The sequence below is a fragment of the Lonchura striata genome, chromosome 20 (assembly GCF_046129695.1).
Source record: "Lonchura striata isolate bLonStr1 chromosome 20, bLonStr1.mat, whole genome shotgun sequence".
NCBI classification, from domain to species: domain Eukaryota; kingdom Metazoa; phylum Chordata; class Aves; order Passeriformes; family Estrildidae; genus Lonchura; species Lonchura striata.
Genome location: NC_134622.1, coordinates 8,271,984 through 8,298,919, shown reverse-complemented (window position 1 = coordinate 8,298,919; position 26,936 = coordinate 8,271,984). Strand labels below are relative to the sequence as shown.

At 43.2% G+C, this 26,936-nt stretch overlaps 2 protein-coding genes across 3 annotated transcripts in view; one reads left to right on the top strand and one right to left on the bottom strand.

Moving 5' to 3' along the window:
- PIGL (phosphatidylinositol glycan anchor biosynthesis class L) overlaps nt 1-11,506 on the bottom strand; it is a 51,885-nt gene extending 40,379 nt beyond the window's left edge. The window contains exons 1-2 of the mRNA XM_021524933.3: nt 11,242-11,506; nt 8,236-8,335 (exon numbers count right to left, since the gene is read on the bottom strand). Coding sequence (XP_021380608.3) covers nt 8,236-8,335; nt 11,242-11,506 — 365 coding nt within the window. The remainder of the gene's footprint in view (nt 1-8,235; nt 8,336-11,241) is intronic.
- Nucleotides 11,507-13,271: 1,765 nt separating this feature from the next.
- NCOR1 (nuclear receptor corepressor 1) overlaps nt 13,272-26,936 on the top strand; it is a 55,160-nt gene continuing 41,495 nt past the window's right edge. Inside the window, exons 1-2 of one of the 2 annotated variants that reach the window (XM_021524934.2) lie at nt 13,272-13,382; nt 26,222-26,399. In XM_021524934.2, the coding sequence (XP_021380609.2) occupies nt 26,292-26,399 (108 nt within the window). In that variant the 5' untranslated portion in view covers nt 13,272-13,382; nt 26,222-26,291. The remainder of the gene's footprint in view (nt 13,383-26,221; nt 26,400-26,936) is intronic. The other variant, XM_021524936.2, reaches the window with a different exon arrangement.

Sequence of the window (26,936 nt, the reverse complement as noted above, 5' to 3'; positions counted from 1 at the left end):
GCAGATATAAAACCTTTGCTCATGATGTGGCAAAAAAACAACAGCACAGCTCTGCTTTTTTAAAAACTGCATCAAACCACTCAAGAAAGGACCATTGTTCTTCCCAAATTTTGCAATGTCAACTTGCAAGTCCCTTTCTGGAAGATGAGAGCTGATTGTGTCTGCTCCAAGTGTCTGGCAAAAGTGCTCCCTTGTAATGGCTTCACTTCCTCAGTGATGCAATGTTTCATTTGAAGGGATGCCTGGGGGAGCTTCAGAATGCACCCAGAATGCAAAAATAACAGGGCATGTCACAACAAACTCAGCCAAGAATATACAAATGGGAATTCTTTGGTTGTAGGATGCTTCCAAAGGCAGCTCTGGATCATGCTGCTGCTGCAGAGCAGAACCCACTGCAGTCAGGTAGGAGCAGTTGGGGAGCCTCAGATTCCAGACTGCTGAGAGCACCTTTGCTGGCTCACACTGACACTGTCAACTGGAGGAGTTTTCAGTCATGTGTCAAAGAGGGTTTTATTAACACAAGAGTGGAGATTAACAACTGCTATAGAGCTTTACAAATGGGTATTTTACAATGAGGTGACCAATGTGCAACCTGCAAGTGGAATTGCTGACTGCAGCTGGAGCTTTCAGCTGCTGTAAGAAGAATCCTGCACTGAATAATTTAATCACTTATTGCTCTTGTATGAACTGAGAGAGCTTTGCCTACATCCAGAGAGCACCCAGGACCTGGAACAACTCCAGAGTTTCCTACAACAATGTTTGAAAAGAGAAGGAAACAGGAAAGTGACAACTACAAGGCATGTTAGCAATGCCACTTCACCTGAGAAGAGGTTCCTGTCTCTGCAGGGAAGCTGTTAATGCTTGCAGAGTAAAGACAGCACTTAATACACTGTACCCTCCGGGGAGTTTGAAGTGAAGAACAAAAAACCTGGATTAAGGAACACTGCAAAGGTTATGTAACTGTATCTGTTCTCTGGATGCTGCATCTTCACAGGTGAACTCCACAAAAGCTTCTGCTCCACCTTGGAAATGAGGAAGACAAAAGTCTGAGTTCCCACAGACTTACTACTAACATTGGTCAGGGTTAGAAAGACGATGATGGAAAAAGAGCGTCTTATTAATCATATCTGCTCCCTGAGGGCTTAGGAGTTGTACATGCTTTTTTTATTGACACAAACAAGCTTTAACTTCTATTGTCTTGCAGAGGAAGAGAAGGCTGAACTCGGTTCTGGCTCGCAACATCATCTGCAATTCCAGCCAAATCCCAGCCACACAACTTTTATTACTGGGAGGATGTCAGAGGCAAAAGACACAGCTGGAAACTCAGATCCCAGACTGAGCTTTGCTGTGCTGGCAGGGAGACAAACCAGTTTTTGATTTGTGTGTAAACAGAGCCAATCTGAACTGGAAGGTCATTAAGAGAAAACACATTTTACACAACACCCATTGTACAGTTCCCTTTCCAACTTTCCCCATACTTACATTTTATTTTTTTAATAAGACTTCGTCCTCTCTTTTTGACTGTTTCGTGACAATTCCTGGGTGTGCTGAAGTCAGTGGCCAACCCCTGTTGGAATTGATGGAACTGAAATTCTTTAGACTGGATCCCAAGGAGGAGTTTGCCCAGAGAGACTGCAAATCCCCTCCTCTGCTTTCCAATACAGTAATTACCTGCAGAAAATGCAAGTCCATTGCAGATGGAAAGGATGATGTTTCCAAAGCATGTCACAACCTCAGATCTCACAGATTTACTTTAAATGAGGTACTTCTATTTTCTACTGTAGCTACAATTAAAATAAGATTATGAGAATCCACAAAAAAAAAACACAGTTCTTGTGATCAAGGCATTAATGCCTGATCCATTATTGTGAGAAGGCTTTTAAGAACATTCCCAGCAGAAATAGGAATATATTTGCCCTGAGTAAGCTCGGAGGAATGCAGAGATTCAAAAGCTTAAGCAGAATCCCTGATACATTTTTTCTGTTTGTTCCCCTTTTTTAACTTGCTGTGATTATTTGATATAATTGTTACTCTTTAAGAGTAAGAGTTAAACATTTCTCTGAAAGAAGACCTGTGTCTGCATATAATTAACAGCTACAGGTTCAATGAGGGACTATCAGAGATGTTGCTGGGCTATCAAAGCAGGGAACCTTCAGAAGCAAAAGGAAAGTGCCTGTCATTCTCCATTAGATCCTCAGGGTCAGTGTTGGCAAAACACATGGAATTGTTCCATGTGTAACCAGCAAAATAAAGAGGCTGTTGTAGTTTGCTGTGCTTAAAAGGGGACTCCTGGGTATAACTGTTGAAAATAGCTTTAATCTAAAGACTCTATCTTTCTATAGCTTCCTGGAACCACAAAGAAAGTCCACTCAAAATGTTTTAACAGGAAATCAGCAAACCTAAAGACACTTCCTTCTGCTTGGACACAAGTATTTTAGTGACAGAATGGCTCCCAGCCAGGAAATCTGTGTTCCCAGGAGACAGCAAAGCTGGGACAAGAACCATCTGCAAATCCAGGATGGCTCCTTGGAGCTTTCTTAGCTCTGAAGATTATGCCTGTCTTTAATGTATGTGGAGGACTTTGAAAAATCATTCATGAAAGAGTAGTAAATGCAGTTCTGAATGAACTAAGAATGAACAAAAGAAAAAAAAAAAACTTGTAATGGATTTTCCTGTTCTCCTGCATGTCCCTATCTTCAGCCCCAGACTCCTGAAATGCAGCCATTATGCACAGCTTTATTTCTTTTCTTACCATAAGCTTAGCAATGCTGATGGTTTTTAAGTCAAATCAAACTTTCATCAGCTTCAGGGGATGGCTGGAAGCCCTCTTCTCATCTTTCATATTTTGAGATCAGTATTTCATAGTTTTTATTCTGCTAAAATCATCTTGAGAATTCAAAGTATAAATTTCAATGCTGAGTATTTTGATTTGATTTCCATTTTGTCCTCTAGCTGTATTCCTTCATTTCCCCCTGCATTTATTCTCAGCCCTTGGTTTCTCTGGCCAGGCTCTATCCCTCAATCAGTCCCTGCTGTGACTTCACTGATGTGCTGGGACAGGACTCTGTTGACATCTGAGAGAGACTCCTCGAGTGTTTCCAGAGGTATCACTGCTCATTGCCCTGCTGAGGGAATCCAGGGCCCCCTGGCTCTGAAAGGATCTTTTTCCCCTTCCCCCTTGGTGGACAGCAAGGAAATTTCTTTTGCTGGAAGGCTGAGGAAGGACCTGGTTCACGGCAGCCCCAGAGGGAAAAAAAGGGCAGATTTCCTTATTGACAAAAATATCTAACTCAGGACAAAACAGCTAACCTCACTTAGTGCAATGCAAGGCTTTGTTTCAGAAAGCAGCTTTCCTGGAGGGCTGTGAGACAGCTCAACCCCCAGAAGAATTTCCTTTTAAATTACTGCACAGAGCAACACTTATAAAAGCAGATGCCTGAAGGCAGACTTTTATATAATTCTTTTTATCAAGTGTTCTGAGGTCCTAAAATGCCAGCAGGAACTGCCATGTGGGAAAGCATTTTGAAAAAATTATCTATTTAGAAATATAAATATAAATAGGTGGCCAAATCTTTTATTGTCTTCTCAGAAATAAAAGAATTTACATTTCCAGAATTACACTAAACAGAAATTAAATTTGGCTACAGATTGATAAATATCAAGATCCCCACCTGACTGACAAAGTGCCTTCTTGTCATGATGAAGCTTGTTAGTGTTCAGGATGATTTTGAGTGTGTTTGGCTGAATCAAGGGATGTAAGTTGATTTCCCTGCAATACACACTGATCAATTTACATGTCAGATTTCTGGTCCCACAGATGTCGTTCTTAATTACAGAAAATTCTGGAAAAAAAAAAGGCCTTTACAGCATTGCTGGCGTAAGGAAGACTAAGAAAATCCCATCATTCACTCCTGAAATATGCAGCTCTTCCAGAATAAAGCATGGCAGTAATTTTAATCAGCATACAGATCAGCTTTTTAGAATTAGCAGTAAAATAAAATGTCAAACCACGATACCACGGGGAACTTAGGAAGACAAAATGTAACTCATTACCACAATTACTCCAGCAGAATTAAAACTATTAACTACTGATTCCAAAATATGAAACATTAGAAAAGGAAAGAAGAAATATTAGGCAATAATATCACTTTTGTGATGGAAACACATAATAAGTAAGATGAACACATTTTTTAGAATCCCACAGCTCTGTGCACTCAGCACCCTCCATCAATAAACCCAAGGACAGCAAATCCAAACTGGATCAATGGGATAGACTTAATGATTGTGCTTCTAAACTCTAATAAAAAGCCTCAGATTTCCAGTGATGAATTTTGTTCTCTGAAGGGCTTGAGTGTTTTTGTATCTTTGTGATCACCACAACCAGACATACACACTATTTACTTAAGGATATATTTTTCCCATGACCTTACAGACTCATTTCTCTGTCATGGAGAGGTCATAGAAGGAAGTTTGTTAGAAGTTAAATATGAGGAAGTGCAATAAAGCCTATTTATCTTAGAGGTGGAAAAAATTAGTCCAACACCACAGAATTATTACATAAAAAATGTAAAAAAAAAAATATGTTGAGCCTCTTTGCAGCCTCATAAAAATAGCCTGTGATAGGGCATGGGCAGATGTCCTCTCTTCTGTGCAGTGTCTGATCAGAGCCCTTTTGGACTTCAGTGAAGTAATAATAATAAAAAAGCAAAGGGAGTGCAATTTCCATGGAAACTTGGAAAGAGATGTAACATTGTTTGCCGAAAGCGTCCGACTGTGAATGGAAAATTTTCCAGTTTACACAGATCTCAGCTATTATTTTCTTTGCAGTGCAAACTTGGGCCAAATATTTTCTGTCATATTAAAGATGCTAATAGTCAGTTTTACTTTCTGTCCAGAACGACTGTGCACAAACACTTCAGAATCCACAGTAAAACATCTGATATTTATCTTCCATGAACCCAAAACATACATTAGAAAAAAAAGAATAATTTGGGCTTCCTTTTATCTGCTTATCTTTAGAAAGAGAAGGCAGATCAGAAATCATCTCCTCTTTATGTGCAATGTTTCAGACTAATAGACAGCCAGAGCATTGGCAGATGTACCCAGTGTAAATGGGAGCTTAACTCACAGGAAAATCTGCTGTTGAAGCACATAAGATGATAAAAATATACCAATCCAGAAATTAACTTTGAACAACATAAGCACAGGTTCTGAGCTGGGCTGCTCCAAGTGTTAAGCCTTGTGTGGGAATGGTAACAAAAGTGGACTGTGAAACTTTTCTCCCCTAAGTGCAGCTGGTTGCTGTAGAGTGGGAGCTGTGACAATGACATGGCAGCTCAGAGAACACCTGCAAATCTGGTGCCTGACATGTACTAGTTACAAGTTGGAAGAGTCCAGAGCTCAAATCTAAATTAGTCTGGAACAAGTGTGCATGGCCAGACATTCCTGCCCTTCTCACTCCTGGACACGTCCCATAGAGCAAAGAACTTTTCTGCAGGAAATGTGTGGTGATCTCGGATCTCTAGGGCTCAAATGTGGGTATAATTTGGGGCCATATTTGTGCAGATTTGAGTTGTCTTTAAGTGAGATAAAAAACCCAATGGCAACATCAAACACAGCTCCTGAAGGATCCAGGAACAGCAGTCGTGTGATAGAGACTGAACTGGTCCTGTTGGGAATTCTGGGAATCCTTGAGAGAGGCATTGTTTAAGGCAAGACACTGCTTAAGAAGGATTTGGTGTTTAGCACAGATTTCATCATAGGCTGATTGAAACTTTCTCTTCACAAGTTCACACACAGTCCCAAATGTCATGGGGATGTTACACCTGCCTGCCCAGAGATGACAGAGCAAGTCAATCACCTGGCTTTGAAAATCTATTTGCCCTTTTACATCTTGCAAATTTTACTCACTCACTTGTAGATCACACAAAGAAAGAGGAAGCAGCATGACTCAGCTCCACACTACAATGGCTGGAGCAGGTCCAGACCTTGCAATCCTTTGGGCTTTCCTTACCAAAACACAAAGCTGCAACTTGGCTAATGTAAAGCATACAGTGTTTGTGTAAGCAATGGGAGATGGGCAGCAGGCCAGCTGCTCTCCAGAGCACTGTGCTCCTTCTTTACATTGATGGCAAACTATCTTCTGAAGAGTTCAGCAAGGAACAAAAGAGCCAAAGGGCTCTGATCTTAAAATGCTAAGGACGAACAGCCTCCTGAGCTGTATTCTGTAGGCACGAATTTACATTGAAATCTAGTGGTAAATAATTAATTACCTTAGCAAGTTCCACATAATGCCATACCAGCAAATATTTTTGTATAACCTGCAAATTATGTAAGTCTTAAGAGAGACAGGCAAACTATTGATCTTAAAGAATCCAAGAACTTTGAGTAAGTTTCAAAAACCCTGAGTCCTAGTGTTTTGTCTAAACCACTGGAAAAGAGTATCTAAAAATCAGCTACACTAAAAATTCAGTGTGGTCTAGAAATTAAGCCTGATCCTCTACCAGCCTGCTAACACCTGATCCACAGATGTGTTTCATGAAGAGCATCCACATGGTGAGTTATGGCACAGTAAATAATGCATTGTAAACACACTTAACTTTGCTGTGTAAACAAGCTCAGAGCAAAATTCACCAAGAACTTAACTTCATTTACTCCCTGAATGCACAACAAAGTTGAAGGGTTTGATGGTTATCTCAGAGCAATCTAACTCAGAGATAAAGACCTCAAATCAAAACCTGTTTCTTGGAGCAATGATGTACATTCCAGCCCAGCTCTGGGCAATTGGATGGCTCTGTCATTTCAGACACTGCCTTTAGAGGGGGAGATAACAGATCAGTTCAGAAATGTATGCAACAATAATAAAGTAAGAAAGAGGCACCAGCCAAGACATTTCTCTGAAATAGCCTTCACCTTCCAAAGACTGACTTGCAACAAGCAGCTCCCCTGGGCTGTGTGTGTGGGGTGACTGAGCAGCATCAGAACTTGCATCACTCACCAGCCAACCTCACATTGCTTTAGAGGATAAAAGGCCAAGTGGCTTCAGGGCTTTAATGTCAAAGATGGTTCATTGAGCAGACTTTATGCTTAGCAAAGCTGAGCAGCTTTTTCCTTATTCCTCCCCAGAATGTTTTGGGCATTGTCATATGCTCGTACTACAGAACTTGCCGTTACCCAAAGCCAGCTCATGAGAAGTGAATGGAAACATCTCTTCTCATTCCAAAGGAAAAACAACTTTTATGCTGTTTTCCTCAACAAGCTGAAAACTTGGAGAGAAACCTAGAGCTAAAAAAAGCAAAGAACTCAAAAAGATTCATATTCTGGACTGTGGTTTCTTCTGCCTTAGCTCAAGGGAAAATATGGTCATGGGAAAAGGGCCTGCCTGGAGGCAGAGTTTTTTTCAACTCTGTTCTAGCTGGAGTGGCTTTAAATCAATATGTTGCTATTATTTCTTCATAAACAGAAATATTCTTTATGGGCTGTGTGATAGCTGTTTACAAGTGAAACAACCACTTGTATCGTGTTTCCTAGCAATCAGTGTCTCATTCAGATTTTATACAGGCTGTGATTGGGCAATTTGAGAGGCTTTTACAATATTAGTTCCAAGTTTTACTGATTCAAAGTGTTAAATCACCCTCCCAGAAGAGAGTTCCTGCACAGAGAAGTGTCAGCTTTGCCACCCTCTACAGATACACACAGCTGAAACAACACCACACCTTAGAAAAACAAAACTTGCATGGTTTAATTTTGAAGAATCTTACTGTCATGTTATTGTGGACTGTCTTTAGTACTGCAGTTCACTTTTGTCTTTAGCCAGGACTAAAGCAGATTGTAAATATAATGGAATTCCACACAAACCCTGCAAAGACCACCTACAAACCTGCCCCAGGCAATTCAGAGAATTTCTGTCTAACACTGCAATAAGTTGTTACACAACAAAACATGATCATGGTGCCCAAACACATGGTGCCAGATCCCAGCAAGTGTGGTTATCATTATTCTAAATGCTCCATGAACAGAGCTTCACCTAGGAACTGTGATCCCCATAATGCAAAAGAATTGTCTTCTGCATTAATTAGATTTATGAGAAGAATTTACATAAATATCTAATATTGTCTTTCTTGAGATTCCTCAAGGCTTTTTAGAATGACACAGTCAGCTCTCACGAATGTTAAAGTGAACTTCAACCCCCTTTAAAACTGCAGTGGAATTGTACTGGAAATGAAAACCAGTTACCTGTGATCAATGACTGTGACATCAGAAGCAGGAATCCCCAGGACACAACAACTCTGTTCCAGCTCTTTCTTACGAATCTCTCCTTGATTGTAATAATTTCCTGAAAACAGCAAACACCATCTAATTCAATTTAGGGGTCCAAACAGTTCAGCATCTTCTTCCTTGTTCCATTCACAGAGAAATTAACGTAGAACTGATATGGCAAGATTGCAAAAACTTACAGAGGCAAAAGAAGATAGAAAACCTAATCAAGATAAAGGCAGTTGGGGAAAGTTGTGACAGAGATGAACAACAGGGAAATGGAATTCATTATCTTAAAACATTGGCTACTTCTTCACTGAATTATTTTCCTCTCATCTTGCCCTGACATTCCCTTATTTTTTCTTAGCCTCAGCCATGCAAAGTCCCTGCCAGAGCTGTGATGCCCCTTCCAGAACATTGCTCTATGCAGGGCAATACTTGCAACTCAGTTTTAACTTTGAAGTAATAAAATTAAAAAAATACAGCTGAGTATTAATGTGTGATTCAAGTCTGTAGTCAGCTGTCTTGAATTACACTAGAACTTTTTATTGTTGTGGGTGTGAGTCATCTAAATCTAGCATTTCTCTGGAGCACTGTTGCAATCTGAGCCATCACTAGCAAGCTTTATAAAATTTTCAAAGAGGGAAAGAGTAACTAGAAAAAAACAAAGCCTCTTCCCACAGCCTGTGACTGAATGATTTTGGGAGACTGACAGTGACTGACTGTGGGATGAACCCTGGATTGCAAGTTCCAGCTCCAGCAGAATGAACTGAAGAGTGCAGCTTGTCTGGAATGACTGAATGAGTACAAGAGGGTTCATTTCAGACTGATTTTTACCAGGCCATTACCAACATGGAAAGGTAACACCTTTTGCTGCAGTGCAGTGTCACAGCAGACTGCAGGTGATGCTTTATCCAAACACTCCCACTGCTCTCAAAACACCTGACTTCTGCTGAACTCAAAGAAACAGCTCCAGAGCTGCAGAAATGTGTCAGGACATCAGGAGTATGTCAGTGCTCACCAGAAGGAATGGGCAGCTGTTGAGAGCAAAACCAGCTGAGTAGCTGCAGCTGCTGGACCTCATCCATGGAGCACTCACTACAGAGCCAGCTACTACAGAGAGCAAAGCACATTTAGACTGGGTTATTAATTCAATCTAAGATTATTCAGCATGTCAAAGACTGATTTCTTTTTCCCAGTGCTGTAATTCTAACTCATTTCTAAGTCAAATTGATTGATAACTGAAAACTGCAAGTACAATGGTTTTTAAGTAATGATTTTGTCTCAGTGTTAACAATTTGCAGTGTCTTTGATCAACTCACTTGTCATCATCAATCACTCAAACAATGAGAGGATGAACCATCTGAATCACGCACAAAACTAATCAGAGGCTTTTAAAATAAAAATCTCTTAGCTCATAAAGGTGCTCTCCTCTACATTTCCTTACAAGTAAGAAAGTATCTAGAAGGAAACATCAAATACACTGAATGTGGCATGCCACTGAATCAGGAGTAAAGAGAAAAGAAAATTCAACAAAATAAACAGAAACACAACACTTCTTTGGAAAGTTCTCTACCAGCAGCAGTGTATTAGTCTCCAAAACTGAAATGGCAGAGCTGCATTTCAGTAATCTCCCCACAGCTGTGGAGAAGTCAAATTGGATGAACAGACCTCTGTCCCTCAGCAGAGACAAAGAAATGTCTGCACTAAATATTGAATGGGAAGTGCAGAGCCACCAGTGAAGCCACCAAACCACTGGACTTCAATAGTTCAATCCCTGTCTTCTCACCTGGATGGTCTGGCAGGACAGAAAGCTTTGGGAATGACGGAAATGTGCCAAAGGCACAGGGGGCTCCTTCCCAAAGCTAAGCAGCTCTCAGTGTAAGAATTCTGGTACTACAATATGGTCTGAGAGATCAATTCAGACAAGATCGTTTCTTATGCACAGAAACATGAACAACGGAAAAACTACTCAGGTGTCAGTTGTGCAGAACAATCTGGAGCTTCAACAGATCACAAGAACACAAAAGTGTAATGTGCTGTGAGAAGTTCTTGTTCTGGGCAAACAGTGGAGCCTGTAAGAATCTCTCCACTCTATTCAGTCCCAGCAGCAGTGCTGCTTCTAGTTTGTCATCACTGCCCTTCCAAAAATTACATGAACCAACGGAAGAGTCTAAGGGAGAGTGATGAGAATGATTAGAGTTTTAGAAAGCATGATCTATGAGGGAAAACTGCAAGTAATCAGATTGTTTAGTCTGGAGAACATAAAGCAGAAGAGGCAGATAACAGTCCTAAAATATGTAAGAGGCTGTTACAAAGGGATACTCTGATTTCCATGTTCCTGTCAGGCATGAAAAAATAAACAAACAAGCTTAAATTACACCAGTGACTCAGGAAAAAGTGATTTGAGGGCAAGCTAAAGCAGCACCGACACAGACCCCACAGGCTGAGGCACCTCCCCGGACATCCTGGAGAACAAACATTTGTCTGCAGCAAATGAAGACACATCGATGCTGCCTCCAGGCCAGCACTGATGGACAGCGCGGCCTCGCATTCCCTTCCGGGCTATTGTTCCATGATCGGATTGCAACGCAAGGGCTATTTTAGGTGTGTTGCAGTCAATGTATCGCGACATTAAAACTGGACCATCCAAACAAGTCTTCTGCAAGACAACCGAATTATAGGGAGATGCCAAAAGGCCGTGCACCTTTGACAGGCCACTGACACCGCCATGCTGCAAGTGCCTCAGCGTCCCAACTTTCAGTTTGAACACGTTCCCCTCTGTTCTGTCACGACACGCTCTTGTAAAGGAGAGGGGAGGCGGAAGTGGCCGCACCGTGCCTCAGTTCCCCCACAGCCAGGGGTGGAAGGTCCTCGCGTCACGGCGCGAGGGCCACACACGTGGGGAGCCATCACGGCGGCCTTCCCTTGCCCCGGGGGTGTGTGTGGGGGGGGTGTATGGGTGCGTGGGTGGTCCCCGCTCACCTGCGGAGCAGCAGAGCACGGCGGGGGCGGCCCCGGCGCTGCGCAGGCCGAGCAGGGCGGGGGCGAAGAACATGGCCTCGTCATCGGGGTGAGCCGTCAGCACCAGGGCGCGCCCGCCCCGCGCGCACCCGCGGAACCCCGCGCGGCCCCGGCGCAGGCGGCGCGCGCCCCCGAGCAGCAGCAGCAGCGGCAGCAGCAGCAGCAGCACCGGCGGCAGCGGCGGCAGCGCCGCCGGCGGGCCCCAGCACCACGGGCCCGCTGCCATGGCGACCGCCCCCGCGCCGCCGCCGCACCGCCCGGAAACGCCAGCCGCGGCGCGAAGGTTCCGCCGCACGAAAGGGTCCCACCCCCTCCCCGCTCCACGGTCCCCGCCTCGGGGCGGGGCCGCCCGGCCGCTGCCGCGGGAACGGGGTCCGGGCCGTGCCGTTCTGGGGAGATTTGTCCCGCTCCTGCTGCCACAGGGCCGCCCGTGAGGAGCGGGACCTGCCCTGGCCGGGCCCGAGGGTGTGCGCTGAGCTCGGGCTGTGCCCCTGCGCGAACGCCGCATTGCCCTGCCGGTGCATCGGTAGTGATTAACAGCGAGAAAGTCGCGTTTTCTGCCTGTGGTGCCTTTTATCCCTGCTGGGTTGCTGTGGAAGAGACGTGCGTTAAGGGGAAGCTCAAAAGCAGGGCAGGAGGAGCTTCTCTTCAGGCACGTTCTGTGGGCTATCCCGAGTGTGGCTGCAAACGGGGGAAACTTTTGGTTATGGTTTAGAAGTGAAGTCAAGCACTGGAGAAAGCTGCAGGGCAGAAGGAGAGAGGAAGTGTTAAAATAAACATGAAACAGGCAGGCAGATGCACGATGGCTTGGATACTTTGCTTTTACAAACAGGCAACATGGAAGACAAGTGTGCAGAGCAATGGTGGAGCGTGAGAGCTGGGTAGGGCTAAAGCACAAAAGGTGAATACAATTTCAATGAGCCCTAAGGAGCAGCTCAGACCTCAGCAGGTGTGTGCCTCACTGGTCTTCCCTGGCTCTTATATCTTATCCTTTAACTTCCAAGTGATTCTAAGCGAGAGTCATTGGCTTGTGTTGGGATTAGAGACTGCCAACATCAGCCTGGATGTGCCGTGTCACCATAGCGTGGCACTTTTTAACCACTGTAATAACACAGCCGTGGTACAACACGTGTTTTCTGAGCGATCCTGCTTGCCACAGGGCTGAGCCCCAGCTCTTTTAGTCTGAACCGGTAATTGTGTGGGCACCCATCCTGCAAATGTGGGCACGACTTCTCCATTTAATGGAAATTGTGACCGTGAAATAATCTAACCTTGCCTAATGCTCCATCTTTCCCATAGTAAACCTGATTAGGGATTTGTGATTTTAGCACATCCCGAGTTACACATTTGCACGTACGACGCCGTGCAGACTTGAAACTCCTGAGAAAGGCAGGGAACGAGTTACACACTCCTCATTCCGGGGGAGGAATGAACACACAGTTAACGAGATTTAAACCTCTCTCACATTTTTCGGAAGTCATTCGTCGCTGGGGCACGGGCCCGACCTCAGGGGCAGCGCGGGAAGCACCGCGGACGGGGCGGGAGAGCCCTGAGGGACCGGACGGGCTCCGGGCGATGCTCCCGTGAGGGGCTCCTGAGGCCGCGTTGATGGGCACGGCCGCAGCCCGGGCCCCTTATGGGTTATTATCACTTTACACCGGTCCGGCGCTCGCAGCCCCGGGAGCCCCTCACGGGCCCGGCCCCGTTCGCCTCATGGCGGCCGCGCCCCCCCCGGCCCTCAGCGGGAGGGGAAGGAGCCCCTCCCCGCCGCACCGGCCAGCGGTCCTGGAAGGGGCATAGCACCGCACCCTCCCACCGCCAGCTCCCCGGTGGTTCTTCTCAGCCTGTTACAGCTTGTGCCTCAACACACATTGGCACAACCTGAGGAAGTTGAGAGCCACCGTAGCCGGTGAAAGGTACCGAGCAGCGGCGCCGCGGCTTGTTCGGTATCTGGCAGGACCTGGCGGGAGGGGGCGGAGCGCGCGGGGCCGGGGGAGGGGAGGCAAGATGGCGGCGGCGGCGGCGCTGAGGGTGAGGTGAGACGCCGCGCCCGCCCAGCCCCGCCGGGACCCGCCGGCACCCGCCGCCCGGGCCGCGCCTCGGTAAGCGCGGGGAGCCCGGCGGGGCGGCGCGGGGGCAGCGGGCTGAGCGCCTCCGCTGTGAGGAGGAGGAGGGGGAGGAGGGGGAAGAGGCGGGGGCCCGGCCATCCCGTCCTCCTCCCTCCTCACGGGGACGGAGCCCTGTGGTCTCCGGGGGGAGGGCGCTGGAGCCGGGGGTGCCCGTGGGGCAGCCGCAGGGGGCGCGGGGGCTTGGCGGATCAGGGGCGGAGGGTGCCCGGTGCCCGCGGGGCTCTCCCCCCATTGACGCTGAGGAGATGGCGGGGCACCCAGGGGTGGCCCTCGCTGGGAAGTTTTTGCAGAAATCCCAGAGCATCTTCTCCGTGCTGGGTGCTCATCCTTGCGCTGTGGGCAGGAGAAGTGCAAGTTTAAAAAAAAGAAAAAAATTAAAAGGAGGGTCAGTTCTTCAAAATCGTCCCTTTGGAGGCTCGGCCAGGAGCGCGGTAGTTGCTGAGGATGTGCTGCGGCCACAGCTCCGTGCCGGGCGAGCATCGCGTTCGCTGTCAGTGCCGGGGAGTTGTTGCTGATGCTGACGCTGAATTATTCATATGGGACCTGTAAACATCCCCGGCTTCTGTCATCTCCGGGCTGCTGCAGGGCACAATGGAAGTGGCTTTTGCTAGAATTATTCTGACTTGATGGTAAAGAACTTCGTGCTTGCTGATTTTTATGTACTTAGAAAAGCTGTGTGTATTAAGTTGGTTGCAGTTAGGCAGGATTTGAGGTGGATGTATGAATTGTCAGTGCTAAACAGGCTCAAGTAAGCAAGTATTTCTTGTGAACAATCTGGTGTCCAAAACCTGCTTCTTTGTGTTTCACAGATATGGTTTTAACAAGTCTGTTACCTTTTCATGACTCTAAATATCGATGTAACCTGGGACAACTTACTACAGTGAGGATGTCTAGTCTTGATTTTTGTGGCAGTATTCTTTTATTGATTTTCATACAGCAGTATAGTTATGAACTGTTTGAGCTTGGAAAGGGATTGTTATCCTAGGCAGGATGATTTGAGAGGTAAAATCCAGAGCAACTGTAACAAAAGCTGGTGGTGGTAACTGGGATGGCACAGTGTAAGTGCCTGAAGAAGTGGACACAATTATGTCACTGCACACAAGGACCGTGCAGTTCTGTTGCAGTTTTGCACTGGAATTTTATTCCACAGAATGTTGTTATTCCTGATTAACTAAACAACCTTGACATTTGGAAAGGAAGTCTGGAATATTTGAAGTGGATTTCTAGTTAGCTGAAATGTGGTGTCTTGTGTTGGGGGATGAAAGAGCTTCGTGCTTAGCCCAGGGATTCAAAAGTTCAGGGGAAAGAAGCCAACAGCAGTGACTCTTTTTTGTGAAAGCATGGTTAATTTTTTCTTTACATTGCTTTTCTTTGTAATATGGTATGGGCTGCTGAAGAAAGAGAGGTCTTCTGTGATTTATATGCAGGGTGATTTGTTTGGAATACACTGTTTAATGTTGGTCACTAAAATACCTAAACTTGTTGCTGAAATATGGGAAAGAACAGCGTTTTGGAATCTTCTTTCTAGGAGTTATAATGTGTGTTTTTTAACATGTGGAGAGGATGTTACAAGTGTTTGCTTCCGCAAGTGTTCCTTCTCTCTAGCTTCTTAATCATTGCACCCATCAATTAAAAGTAACCTTCCAGGTTGAAATTACATGCACAGAATCAGAATATATTCATTTTGCTACATTGTGCTGCTGCTGTTTTGTTTTGAATACTCTTTGTCTCCTACAACCACTCGTTTTAGTTGCTCTTTCAGGGCAGGCCTGTTTTCCATTGTGATCTAAAAGGATCTACAGAACAAAAACTGTGGTAGAAGTAGAGACAGACCCTAAAGCTCCTTTCCAGTTCCCCCCTCAAGTCCCTTTCCACAGTCCTTGTGCTCCTCTGGCTTCATCTTCTGAGTTGTTTCATTTCTCAGCTGTAGCATGAATGAGAGATGCTCACAGGGAAGGGAAGCTGCCCCTGCTTCAGCTGCTGTTAAATGCATGAAAGCAACTGAAAAAAATATTCTGTAGTAGAGAACAATATTTCTTATAAATAAGAAATTTATGCTCTTTTAAAGCTCTCTGTAGAAGTTCTGATGAAATATTTTATTCCTCTATGGCTTTTAGCGTACAAAATGATTTAAATTAAGGTTTTGGCTGATTGAAAATACTGTTTAGAGTTCTGGTGTGTGTAGTGGCTCACATTGAAGATTTTAACAATTGTTGGAGCTGGAAGGGGTCTATTCCTCGTGCAGGTGCAGTGCAGCACAGAACAATCTCAAGAACAGACCTGTAACCAGACAGTGGTTTCATAATGCAAACAAACGTTTCCTGGATGCCAGGCTTGAGCTCTTCAAGTCATTTATGTTCTTTAGTCAAATCTGATTCAGTGTTTCAATGCTGGACTGTTAACTGAACATGGTACCTTCCCTTCCTACTGCAACTGGTCCAGATAAAAATTCTGACCTATGCAGGACTGCTGTCTGTAAATATTTACTTTGTGATACTTCTGAATCATGCAAATAGCCAGGACAGTGCTGAATGTATCTTCCATTTCAGTGTCTCTCTCCTTCAGTGATTCTCCCTCTAGTAATGAGCCTCTGTGAGGTTCCATTTCCCTTCCATGCTCCTTCAGTGCTCTCCCACCCTCTGTTAAATCACAGCCTGGGCCTGCTGGGGCTCTGCTCAGGGAGCTGTGAGACAGAGGGCTCAGTCCTACCTTGGAGCTGTGCTTCTTCCCAGTATCCTAAGAGATATTCCCATGTCCTTGCCCAGCTCTACATCTAAACCACCCATAGTGTTGCCCCTCCCAGACTGTCTTGACAGACCTCCTTTTTCCCTTCAGGCTCGAGGAAGATGTTGGTCTGTGTAGTTTTTAAATCAGCAGCTTCACCTGTTTAGGATTGCAAAGGTTACTGCAAAATTTAAGATACTCTCTTGGTACAAAGATGCATCAACCCTCTCTGAAAATCCTCTAGTTCATAACTTTCAGCAGTAAAAAAATGTAGAAATTAATGTTTCATGCAGATGGATTACCTGGACAAACTGTTGGCCAGGACTTAAAAATTCTGTGCATGTTGAGGGACGTGCTCTTGGGTAAAACTGAAAATGAAAATACAGTCACAAAGGTGTTGAGGAAAAGGACACCTATAAACGAGAAGGGATGATGTTAAATGTAAAATATGCTTTACTTGCTCGTGCCTCGTGCTGCTGGGAAAGGACATCTGGGTAATTCCCTTTTATGTCCTCCCCGTGTCAGAGGGCTCTTGTCCTGTGGGAGCTGCAAACAGCCCAGAGCATTCCCTGGCTGTGGGGCACAGAGCTCCAGTGAAACCTCTGCTGGGCTTCCTGGGCACAGCCCGGGGCTGCCTGGAGGAGCAAATGCTCTCCTGAAGGGATTAAAATGCGTTCACGTTTCAGGGAACACGTCTAACAAATGTGAATATAAATCAGCTGCAGAGCAGACTGATTCCTGTCCTGTTTGTCAGTGTTACAGAGTGAACACACAAGTTCATGACAAGTTCAAGTGCTGCTCAGCAAATGAAGCAGGTATATGATTTCAGATCAGCTGAACTCTTCACCTCATTAATAGTATTTTGGGGCAAAATGATTAATTACTCTAAGTCAAAAAATGTGTATACCCTATAGAGTTTTGTCTCCTCAGGTTCATGTTTTTCAACTCCTCTTTTAATTCTATCTGAAAAGCTGGATTTGCAGAGAAGGGGTGTTTGCAAGGTGGGAATTCTCCCATATAATCATTGTAACTTCATGGTTTAGCTGTCTTGGAATGTTATATCCAGAACCTGTCATGATTAATGTCACTTACTTGTTCCATTATGGCCTTTATTTGTGTAGGTGCTGGTGTTTCTCTGTGGTCTCTAAGATCAGACTTAAACGTATCTAGAACCTTGAAGTTCTGGGTTGCTTTTGGGTTACTCAAGATCTAAAGGATTATTTATACCACTCATAGTTCAAGATCTCTTTCATTCCCTGCCTTTTTCTGTGACTTGGAGGCTGTTTTGCAAGTCCCAGTTGGAGTTATATCTTTATATATTGTTGCATTTTCTGTGACGTAGAGTATTTTCCATGTAATCATAAATGTAGTAGCAATAAACTTTGTTTCTAGAAGGTCCTGGTGCATTTCCTGTGGAGTATCAGAATGGACCAACTCATTGTTCTTAGATACAGTTAAAAAAATTTATTTTTGCCTTTCTGTACTTTCAAGTTAAAATCTAGACTTGATTTTATCTGAACTTAGTCAGTTAAGGGGAATTATGAGGCTGATACTTAGTTTACCCTGACCCTTTCTTTATAAGTGTTTTTTCTTACAATCCATCATAGTTTGTGGATTTAGTCAGTATGAACTAGTCAAGTTATATTTCCTTTCCCAAACCAAAGCTGTTTTTAAAAGCTGTCACTGCAGATCCACTTTTGATAATCAGTGAACTACAGGAAGATCCTGGAAACTGTGATCACAGAATTTCTTGGCTGTTAGGTGACGTCAAAAGCAGTTTTACCTGCAGGTGGATTAACAGTGAAGGAGTAAATCCATGTGCAGGAGCTGTTCTTGAGCTGTCTACACTTTCAGTCCAAAAAAAGGAGAAGAAAAATTGTTGTTTTGACAGAATATTTTATGCATAGTGTGTGATGCATATGAAGTTTGAGGTATGGCTGTTTCTAAGTCACAGATGAAATGTGAGGAAAGAGGTGAATTGGAGCAAACCTCAGTGAGGTGTTGGACACATGGGAGTGAGGATGAGTTGCTGAGGAGGGTTTTTTGCAGTTCTTACCACTGTGGTTTGTGTAGCATCTCGTGGGACTCTTGCCTGCTGCACTGGAGGATGCCTGGGCTGGTTTCTGTTTCACACTGCAGTTTTCAGGGTGAAGTCTGAATGCTCCAGTTGATGTTTGAGAACCACTGGAATTACCCTGTGGCAGGGATAGGGCCCTTCAAAAGGGGTGAGGAAGATGTCTGGGATTTGGGAGCTGCTGGTGTCACCTCAGAAAAAAGCTGTCTCCTCTTGGGAATGTGAGTCTTTCTGGACATTTGGGTTCTTTGGCTCATTAAATTTTTTCATGGTGTGCATTAACTGTGTGCTATTTACCATATTGGGACAACCAGGAATCTGGTGTTCCTTGGAAAATGTTTTTAGGAAATAAGCTATCTTTGTTTCCATGACATACTTTTAAAACAAGAAAACCCTGTAATGTTTGTACCCTTCTCAGTTTTAAGTCATTAAGTATTTTTAGTCAAGGAAATGTCTACATCCTTAATTTCCATTTCTGAAGGGAGGGCTTCCTCCTACCTCTTTTGACTGGTTTTGGTTTTATTGTGACCCTCCTTGGCAGAGGAGATCTGAATAAGCTCCGTGCCAGGGTGTAAGAGCTGTTCCTCCAGGAAAATCCAGAACTTCCTCCCTCAGGGATTCTCTGTATCCCAGGGTGTTACGTGGTAACTGCTGAGTGGATGCTCTAGATCTGGTCTTTGATTGGAAGTGGATGTGCTCAGCAGCCCTCTGTATTTATTTTATTTTTTGGTAGGCAAGGGGATAATTGTCAGAAACTTCCAAAGATATTGATGTGATCTTAGTTTTTCCTGTATTTCCCCCCTATAATGCAGCAAAGTTGTGTATGGCCTGGGCCCTGAAATCATGTATTAGCAACTTTTCTTTGAGATCATAAATTACAGGAGGGATTAAAATAGAATTTCCAGGAGAAGAGTATCTTGTCAGCTGAATTTGATCAACCCCATTTTGGTAGAGCAGAAATTCTATTTGTATTTGTAGCAGGAGAAAGAGAGAAAGAAACTTATTTAAAGATGAAGTATAACAATGTGATCCTGAGATTTGGCAAGAGTTTGGATATAAATTACATGTGTAAGGATGCAACCAATTTTCATCTTTGAACCTTTGAACTTTTTTTTTTTTTTTTTTTTTTTGCTTATAGCACACAAAAAAATTGCTTTGAATAACTCTTAAAAACTTACTTAATATTTAGTGCTCCAAAACCTATTACTTGAAGTACTTCAAGCAGCTGGTTACTAGTGAATGGGAAATATTTTCCTATTAAAATATGGAGTATAAAAACCTATTTTAATTTTTTGGCTCCCTTGATGGAGATGGGAAAGTCTTCCTAGTATAGAGTCAATGTGACATTTTGAATTGACAGCTGTAATGCTCCTTAACTTGTGTCACGTCTGTAATTGGCTAAATTAAAGTTTACCATGTGTCATGGAGAATATGTCAGGCACTGCAGAGCTTTGGAAGCTCAGAAATAAGATTATATTGTACATTAACAGAAATTTCAGGATGTGAAAAAGGTTGAATTCAGACGTTTGGGCTTTTCTTAGCATCTATTTTTCAAATACTCCTGTTGCTTGATTTATATGATAATAATGAATGAAGAGAATGTTGTTCAGTGTTGGTAGTAAAACACAGCCTTACAGATGTAACTTTTTTACTATATTTCTAGCAGGGATAGAAATAGGGATTTTTCCATCAATAACTTCATCAGTAGAGGGAGTGCAACTGAATGAGATTAAAGTTCTTTAGAATTTATGGTGTATTTGGGAATTTATGGTTCTGTCTGTCACAGAAGAAGAAAAGGCATTTGCACATGTGGAATTGTCTTGGAAAATTCAGCAGTGAGTTGTTCTCAACTTGGAGAAAATACATTCATTGTTTCTGTTCATTCCAATAGCATATGTCCTTGTGCTTTCACTACAAGCTTTTGAGTATTCTGCAGCATAAAACTGAGTGAAAAAAGAGTGAAAGAAAGATTAGAAAAAGTGTGGAAGAGGCCCTGAGCGTTGAGGATGATTGTGTTCTGCAGAAATGGGAAGCACAGTACTCTGGGGCATATTTAAATGACCATTACTCAAGTTGACTTTAATTTTATTTTTGACCTTTGAACAATTATTTTTGCTTGTAGCACACAAAGAATTTTTCATCTTTTGGTGGGTATACCCAGCAGATTTTCATACTTTGCAGTACATCTCATTTATAAGCTTGGAATTGCATTCCATTGTAGCTGGAATACAGGTCCTTCCGTTTTAAAGCATAGAATTATCTTAAATCTGCTCAGGCATCAACCTTCTGGTAGGTTCTTGAATGAAAACATTTCTATCTTTGAGGATTGTCCTATCTACTGGTCTTGTAGCTCCCATCCCATCATGTTTTGCCATCTGAATAAATGTCATTTGATTTTGCTGATGAGTGGACACTGAGGAGTGACTGAAGGACTGATGTGTGCTCTGGAAGTCTTTGGTGATTTTTAGGGAGCACTTTCTAGACTGTTAAGTCAGTGTGAGCTTGCAGCCCTGCTGGTAATGTTCTGAGCACAGGGATTTCAGATGGGAGATGATACTCAGCCTTGTACTCTGTCCAGTAATTCAAATAAATAACTTTTTATATGGAATTTGACCCATTGAGCTATTTTTAGCAATCTGTCTTGAATGGGCATATCAATGTTTTCTGGTGTATGGCATAGCCCCAGGATGCAAAGTTGATATTTTTGTTTGGGTGTCTGAATAGGTTAATGATTACCTGGTAAAACAAAATACTATTGGGAAGATTTGGTTTGCAAAGCTAGCAATACTCTGAAGGGTTTTGCTTGTGAGACTCTTGACTTGCAATTTTGATTTGTTTTCTGCCATTTGAAGCATCGTGTCTTGAAGAGTCTGTAATTCATGAAGTCTGCTCAGTGTGATTTAATAGACTGGTCCATAAATACAGCCTGATTTCGGGTTTTTCCATGAGGTAGTTTCATTACCTTTTTATGAAATGAAATCACAGAAATAATTATTCACAAGTATTGTTGTCATGCCTTGGATAAAGCCTTTCAAACCAACTGCTGAAACACTCCCTTCACGCTTCATTTTTTTGCCAGAGTAAACTTTGAATAAATATCCCTGAATTAATTTTGTGATTCATTGTAGATCCCCTGTGCAAGGCAGAGTCTCCCTTACTCTGCCATGGGTTAGTTACATCAGAGCTCAATTTACTAAAGCTGCTGATTTAAAAACAAAATCCCCCAACTCGGGTTAGAATGTAATCTCATTCTTTGCACTCTTTATATCACACATAGTTTGCTCAAAAACATGATGAGGAAAATTCCCAAAAGGATGTGAAATTTAATTAGCAAATGTTGGTTAAGCACTTCAAGATGGCACAAAAATTACTCAAAATGCAGAAATGTCAGCTTGTTTTGGACAGCTGAAGGAAAACTGAGTTTACCCATGAGACTAGTCTTTTGTCCATGAAGGTAAGAGTTGGAGACAGGCTATTCCAGCAAGTGGAGCAGGTGACTGCCCTGCCCTGGGACAGCTGCTGTCAGGTCTGTGGCCTCACAGTGAAGGGGTTTGAGGAACTGGCCTGCTAAAAATAGTCCCAGTTTTTAACCTGCTGTGTTTTTCCAAGTGAAGAACTGTTTCACTCAGGCAGGGCCTTCAAAGTGCTGCAAGAATCGAGTCTTATTTCTGATTCAGACTTTGACTATTTCCTGGGGAGTCTTTGATAGATTTTTTAACCTTTCTGTGACTCATTTTCCCACATGTCTGCTGAAGATAGTTTGTACTTCTGCTTCTGAAGCATTTTGAGTTCTGGAGATCAAGCTGAAATTACGTCGTGATTGTTGCCATTATAATTTTCAGTTCCAAATTATTTCGAACTTACTCAAAATTCCCTGCATATGGTGAATGTAAGTGTGAACAGCAGCGTTTTAGGGAATTCTCAACTGGATCTGTTCAGTAGTTTGAGCTGGCCAAAGTCAGAAATATCATCATACCTTTAGAAATAAACATTGTTAAATCACTTCCTTGCCCAAGAAGCTCAAATGAACACAAGGCCAAGTATCTCTTCACTGTTCCTGAATCCATTACTCTTGTCATTGCTTTTTCTCCCCTGGGTATCTTCACTTAACTGCTTCTTTTTTGATTCTTTGCTCCTATGTGTCCTGTAATTTTAATTTCTTGTTTAATATTATCCATTTGATGCTACTGGGTTTCCTGTTTTGCTATAAAGTCTGGGAGTGGCAGTGAAATGGGACATTATAGCACAATTTTTGGTTTCTGAACTGCAAAACAAGAAATGTGTCTTTCTTCCCCTTCTTATTGTCAATATTTGATGAGACAGACAATTTGCCAGCCTGGTTGGCAGCTGTGTGAAAGTATTCATGACCTAACTTTATCTTTGTGAGACATGAGGCAGAATTCCAAACTCTGTAACAGCTCTTTTAAACGTTTATATATTTAACCTCTGAAATTTGCAGAATAATATGAAAAGGTACAAAAATGCTTGTCTGAAAAATAGAATCTTGCTGTCATTGAGCAGGGTTGGAAGCTGATTTCTGGTGTTGCAATTTATCAGGGGTGCTGAAAATGAAAATGAGCAGCCTCTGTTCTGGCAGGGAAGAGGGAAGCAGTGCAAGAATCAGAGGGGCAGAGAGAGTTAATAAATAGTGAGGAACTTTCCAGGAGGATTCTGGTTGGCTTTGGGTAGAGCAAGAGGAGGTTTGTCATGACTAATGAAAGGATACAGCAGGGAGGAAAGCCCGGATGAGGTTGTTTACAGTCTGCACACACAGTTACAGTTTTATGCAAAAGGATGGCTGTATTTAAACATAATCTGGATGTATGGAAATTGGAGAGGTTACAGCAGGAAGCTGGCACTGCCCTCGCTGCCCAGGAACTGGATTGATGAAGAATAATCTGTTCTGCTGCAAATGTGTGAGCAGATGCTGAAGAGAAGGAGGCAGATGCTTTTGGCTGACAGGTCGTAAGGTTGCCTGCAGAGAAATTGAAGTCAAGCACCTCCATCCACAACTGCAGACAGGGAGGAACGAGCAGAACATTGGTGGTAATTCTACTGGCAAAAATTGGGAAAAAATCCTCCCCACTCCCAGCAGAGAGGGTAAACAAGTTTATGCTGTAGGAGCCTGGGAGATTAGGGGCTCTGCAGGGCACGTAGAGGGGTCAGATCAGGAGAGTGTGCAGGCATGTGGATGTGTCTAACAGGAAAAGGAGGGAAGGAATATTGTACTTCATTTTACGTGTTGGTACTGCTGGGTTCATTTTATCTCGAAAGAAATGAGATCCCACACAGGATCCTCATCCTTCAGTTCCCTCCCCACCTTGTAATTGCCAATATGTGACCACATGTTTTCCTCTACTGTTACCCCCTTATCTCTTCTGCTGTTTTGCCAGTTCCCTCAGGGAGGAGGAAGAATGGTCCCCCACCTCTGATAACTTTATGTTTTCTTTTTTTCCTCTCTGTGCTTCTCACCTCTCATATTTACCACTATTGTAATCTCTAATGCTCCTTGTTGCTTTCCTCTACTGGAACTTTCATTTATTCCCCTTTAAAAAGAATGCCACTATGAACATGATCACACTTGTCGTTTTCAATAAGAAAGTAATCAGATTCAATATTGTCCTATTTATTATGCAAAACCTGTAGTTATCAGGGGGTTTAGGTTGACATTTTTGCATGGATGCAGGATGCTAATTCTTGTACTCCATGCCCTCTCTCTCATCTTTCCATGTCCAGTGCAGAATCTGGAGAGATGGCCAGGCCCTCTCACTGCAGTTGTTTTTGGAAGATTTCATGATGAACACCAGCCTAACACTGTGTCCACTGAAATTCTAGTGACTGGAGAAGTGGCTTTTATAGCATCATAGAAAGTGAGCGTGGTTGAACTTTCCAGCACCTGGGTTAATGATCAACTTGTGGGTTTGACTGAATATTGTGGGAATAAGGAGCAGATGTAGCTTGGCAGAGAGAAACTGGGAAGGACCTTGAATCATGCAATGGTTGGCCTGTATTTGTGTGTGATTTTCAAGTGGTTGCTCTCCTGATCCCCTCTGCATCCCCAGATTCTTCAGATGTCTGCACATGAAGCTGCTGAGGGAGCACAGCTTGGGGCATCAGCAATTCTTCAAACTGAGATTTGTATTTCCATAACCTTAAAGTGTTTGAGCATCTTTATGCCATGGAGCCAGTTAATTTATATGGCTATGCCCCAGCCTGTGATGAGAGGAGTTATCCCATCAGCAAACATTGGATGGAACTGGCAGCTATGTGCCAGAGCTTTTATTCCTGTGAAAGTCCACATAAGAAAGGAAAATCAGAGGTTTTCTTTTGGCTGGGACTGGGGTTTAGGGGTACTGTGGAGTGCTCAGGGGACAGCTCTCTGCTCTCACAACCTGCTGGCTTTGTGACACTGTGCCTTGATTAAATGGAAATCAGATGACTCAGAGCCATTAGACCATCACATAGTAGGTAAAGCTGTACTCCAATGAATGCAGTGTGAATGATGAGGTATAGTAAATGTTAATGTTGAAGCATTCTCTTACAGCTTGTCACTTGGATATGAATTATAGGTACTATAATGGATGTATAGCTACTATAAAGCACACTACTAGTGATCTGTAGTGTTGCTTTGAAAGAGAAACTGTTGTCTTTTTCTTTGATTTTTTTATAGCTGAAAATCAGGTTTAAGAGGTAAATGCGAATTTGTCTCATTATTTTGGTAGTCCAACATGTAAAACCTTGTTTGATGGAGAGTTAAAGAGGAAAAATCCCCTGACCAGAACAGAAATGATAAAATATGTCAGATATACTTTAAGATCTGTTTGTATAGCTTGCTTTTTGCTGAGCTGGTTTTGTCTATTGACTGATAATGGAAAATGCAGTTCAGAAGGATAACTTTATAGGTGATGTCTGTGAAATGCTGTGGATTAATGTCCTGTGAAATGTAGCTATTGAGGCAGAGATCAACTGTTTATTAGGTCTGATGTGTCTGCTGGGCTCTGGGCAACAGGTTGAGAATTTGCTCCACATCTGATAGAATTCTGAATTTAATACACAGGCTCTTGGGATTACATCTATTGAGCTATCAGAGAAAAATATTTTCTATTAAAAATATATTTGTCCCACTTTTTTGCTTAGAGCCATAATTTACCCCCTCAAAACTCATGAGGGAGCAGGGTTGGATCAGTTTATTTAGATCTTTAGCAGCTGGAACTATATACCCAGCCTCAGGCATGCTCAGACTTTGCTAGGGAACTTGTCTGGATTTCTGCAGTATTTAAAATCTTTCCCCAATCAGTTTGCAGTTCAGCATTTGCTCTCCATCTGCAGCTGGAAAATGCAGTGCAGGCAAAGTAGCCATTGATTGTCAGCTAAGCAGGATTGTTTTAAGGCTTTGTAGTATATTCAGTTTCTGGCATCCTGTAGGAGCCAAACTATGCTGGCATTTGAAGCAGAGCTGGTTTTCTGCTTTGTGAGTGCCTTTTTTACTGAATGCTTGAGTTAAGCTGCTGGTGGATGGTGATGGCATTCAGGGCCTGACTAATGCACTGGGATTTAGTGAACTGTAGGTGACACTAAGAGCAGCCCTAAGACTACCTGGATCTGAAAGTCGCCAACAGTTCATGGAATTCAAAAACTTTGTAGAAGAAACAAAAGTGAACTTCATGTGTGCTAAGGAAATGTAATGTAAATGCAGAATCCAGCTCTAGACTTATAACCTCTTTAAAATTTATTTAAAGTGACCTACTTTTCTTATCAAATTCTAAGTCAACTGGTAAAAGGATGTATTCCCACAATATAATCCTCAAATCTTTGTGTAGACAATGCTGACACGTCTCATTTTGAGCCCATTTAAGACCCGTTAACATGTTTCCGACTGGAGTAACCTATTAAATAAATACATCAGGAAAAAGCTTTTACGGGTAATGGTTGTTTTGCTTAGGTGACTATGGCTGTAATGTATTGTGAGTACATCTGGTACTTCAGTGCTTATCAGCGATCTTTTTCCCTTTAGGCGGTTTCCTAGAAACATGATTGCTTGCTGGTCTTGATCTCACAGCTTTGTGGAGACTCCTTCCCTGATAATGTCAAGTTCAGGCTACCCTCCGAACCAAGGAGCTTTCAGCACGGAGCAGAGCCGGTACCCGCCCCACTCTGTGCAGTACACCTTCCCCAGCACCCGCCACCAGCAGGTAAGGGACACCCCGAGCCTGGGCTGCAGCCAGGCTGCACTCCGAGGCTTTGCCCTGCCAAAAAGGGGTTCATTCTGGTTTTTAAACTAAGATAACACAACTCGTTCCTATTTGAAAACACATCCATGTGCCCTGTTGGGAGAGCTGCTGCCAGTCTGCTTAGTTAAATACTTGTGGGGGGGCTTCTTCTGTTTTATTCTCCCCTCCTTGCTCTTTATTAATATAAACGTCCTGGTTTAATTATTGATTTCTCATGGTTTGAATAAATTCAGTAGGGGTTGTGTTCCTAAACTTCTGTTGCAGTATTGGGCTGGAATCTCTGTAAGTTAAGTGTGGTACTTGTCAAAATTCTGTGTAAAAACTTGTGTTACACTGATTTTTTTTTCTGAAGCAGCTGTACCAGTGCTGCCAGCTGAGTTCTGCTGGCCAGAATGGGAATAAAGAGTTTCTAAGGATATCCAACTTGCTCATTTCTGCCAAGCTTTTATTCTGCTATCCTGTGTTCTGTGCTGTGGAGGGCCAGCTGTTGGCTTTACA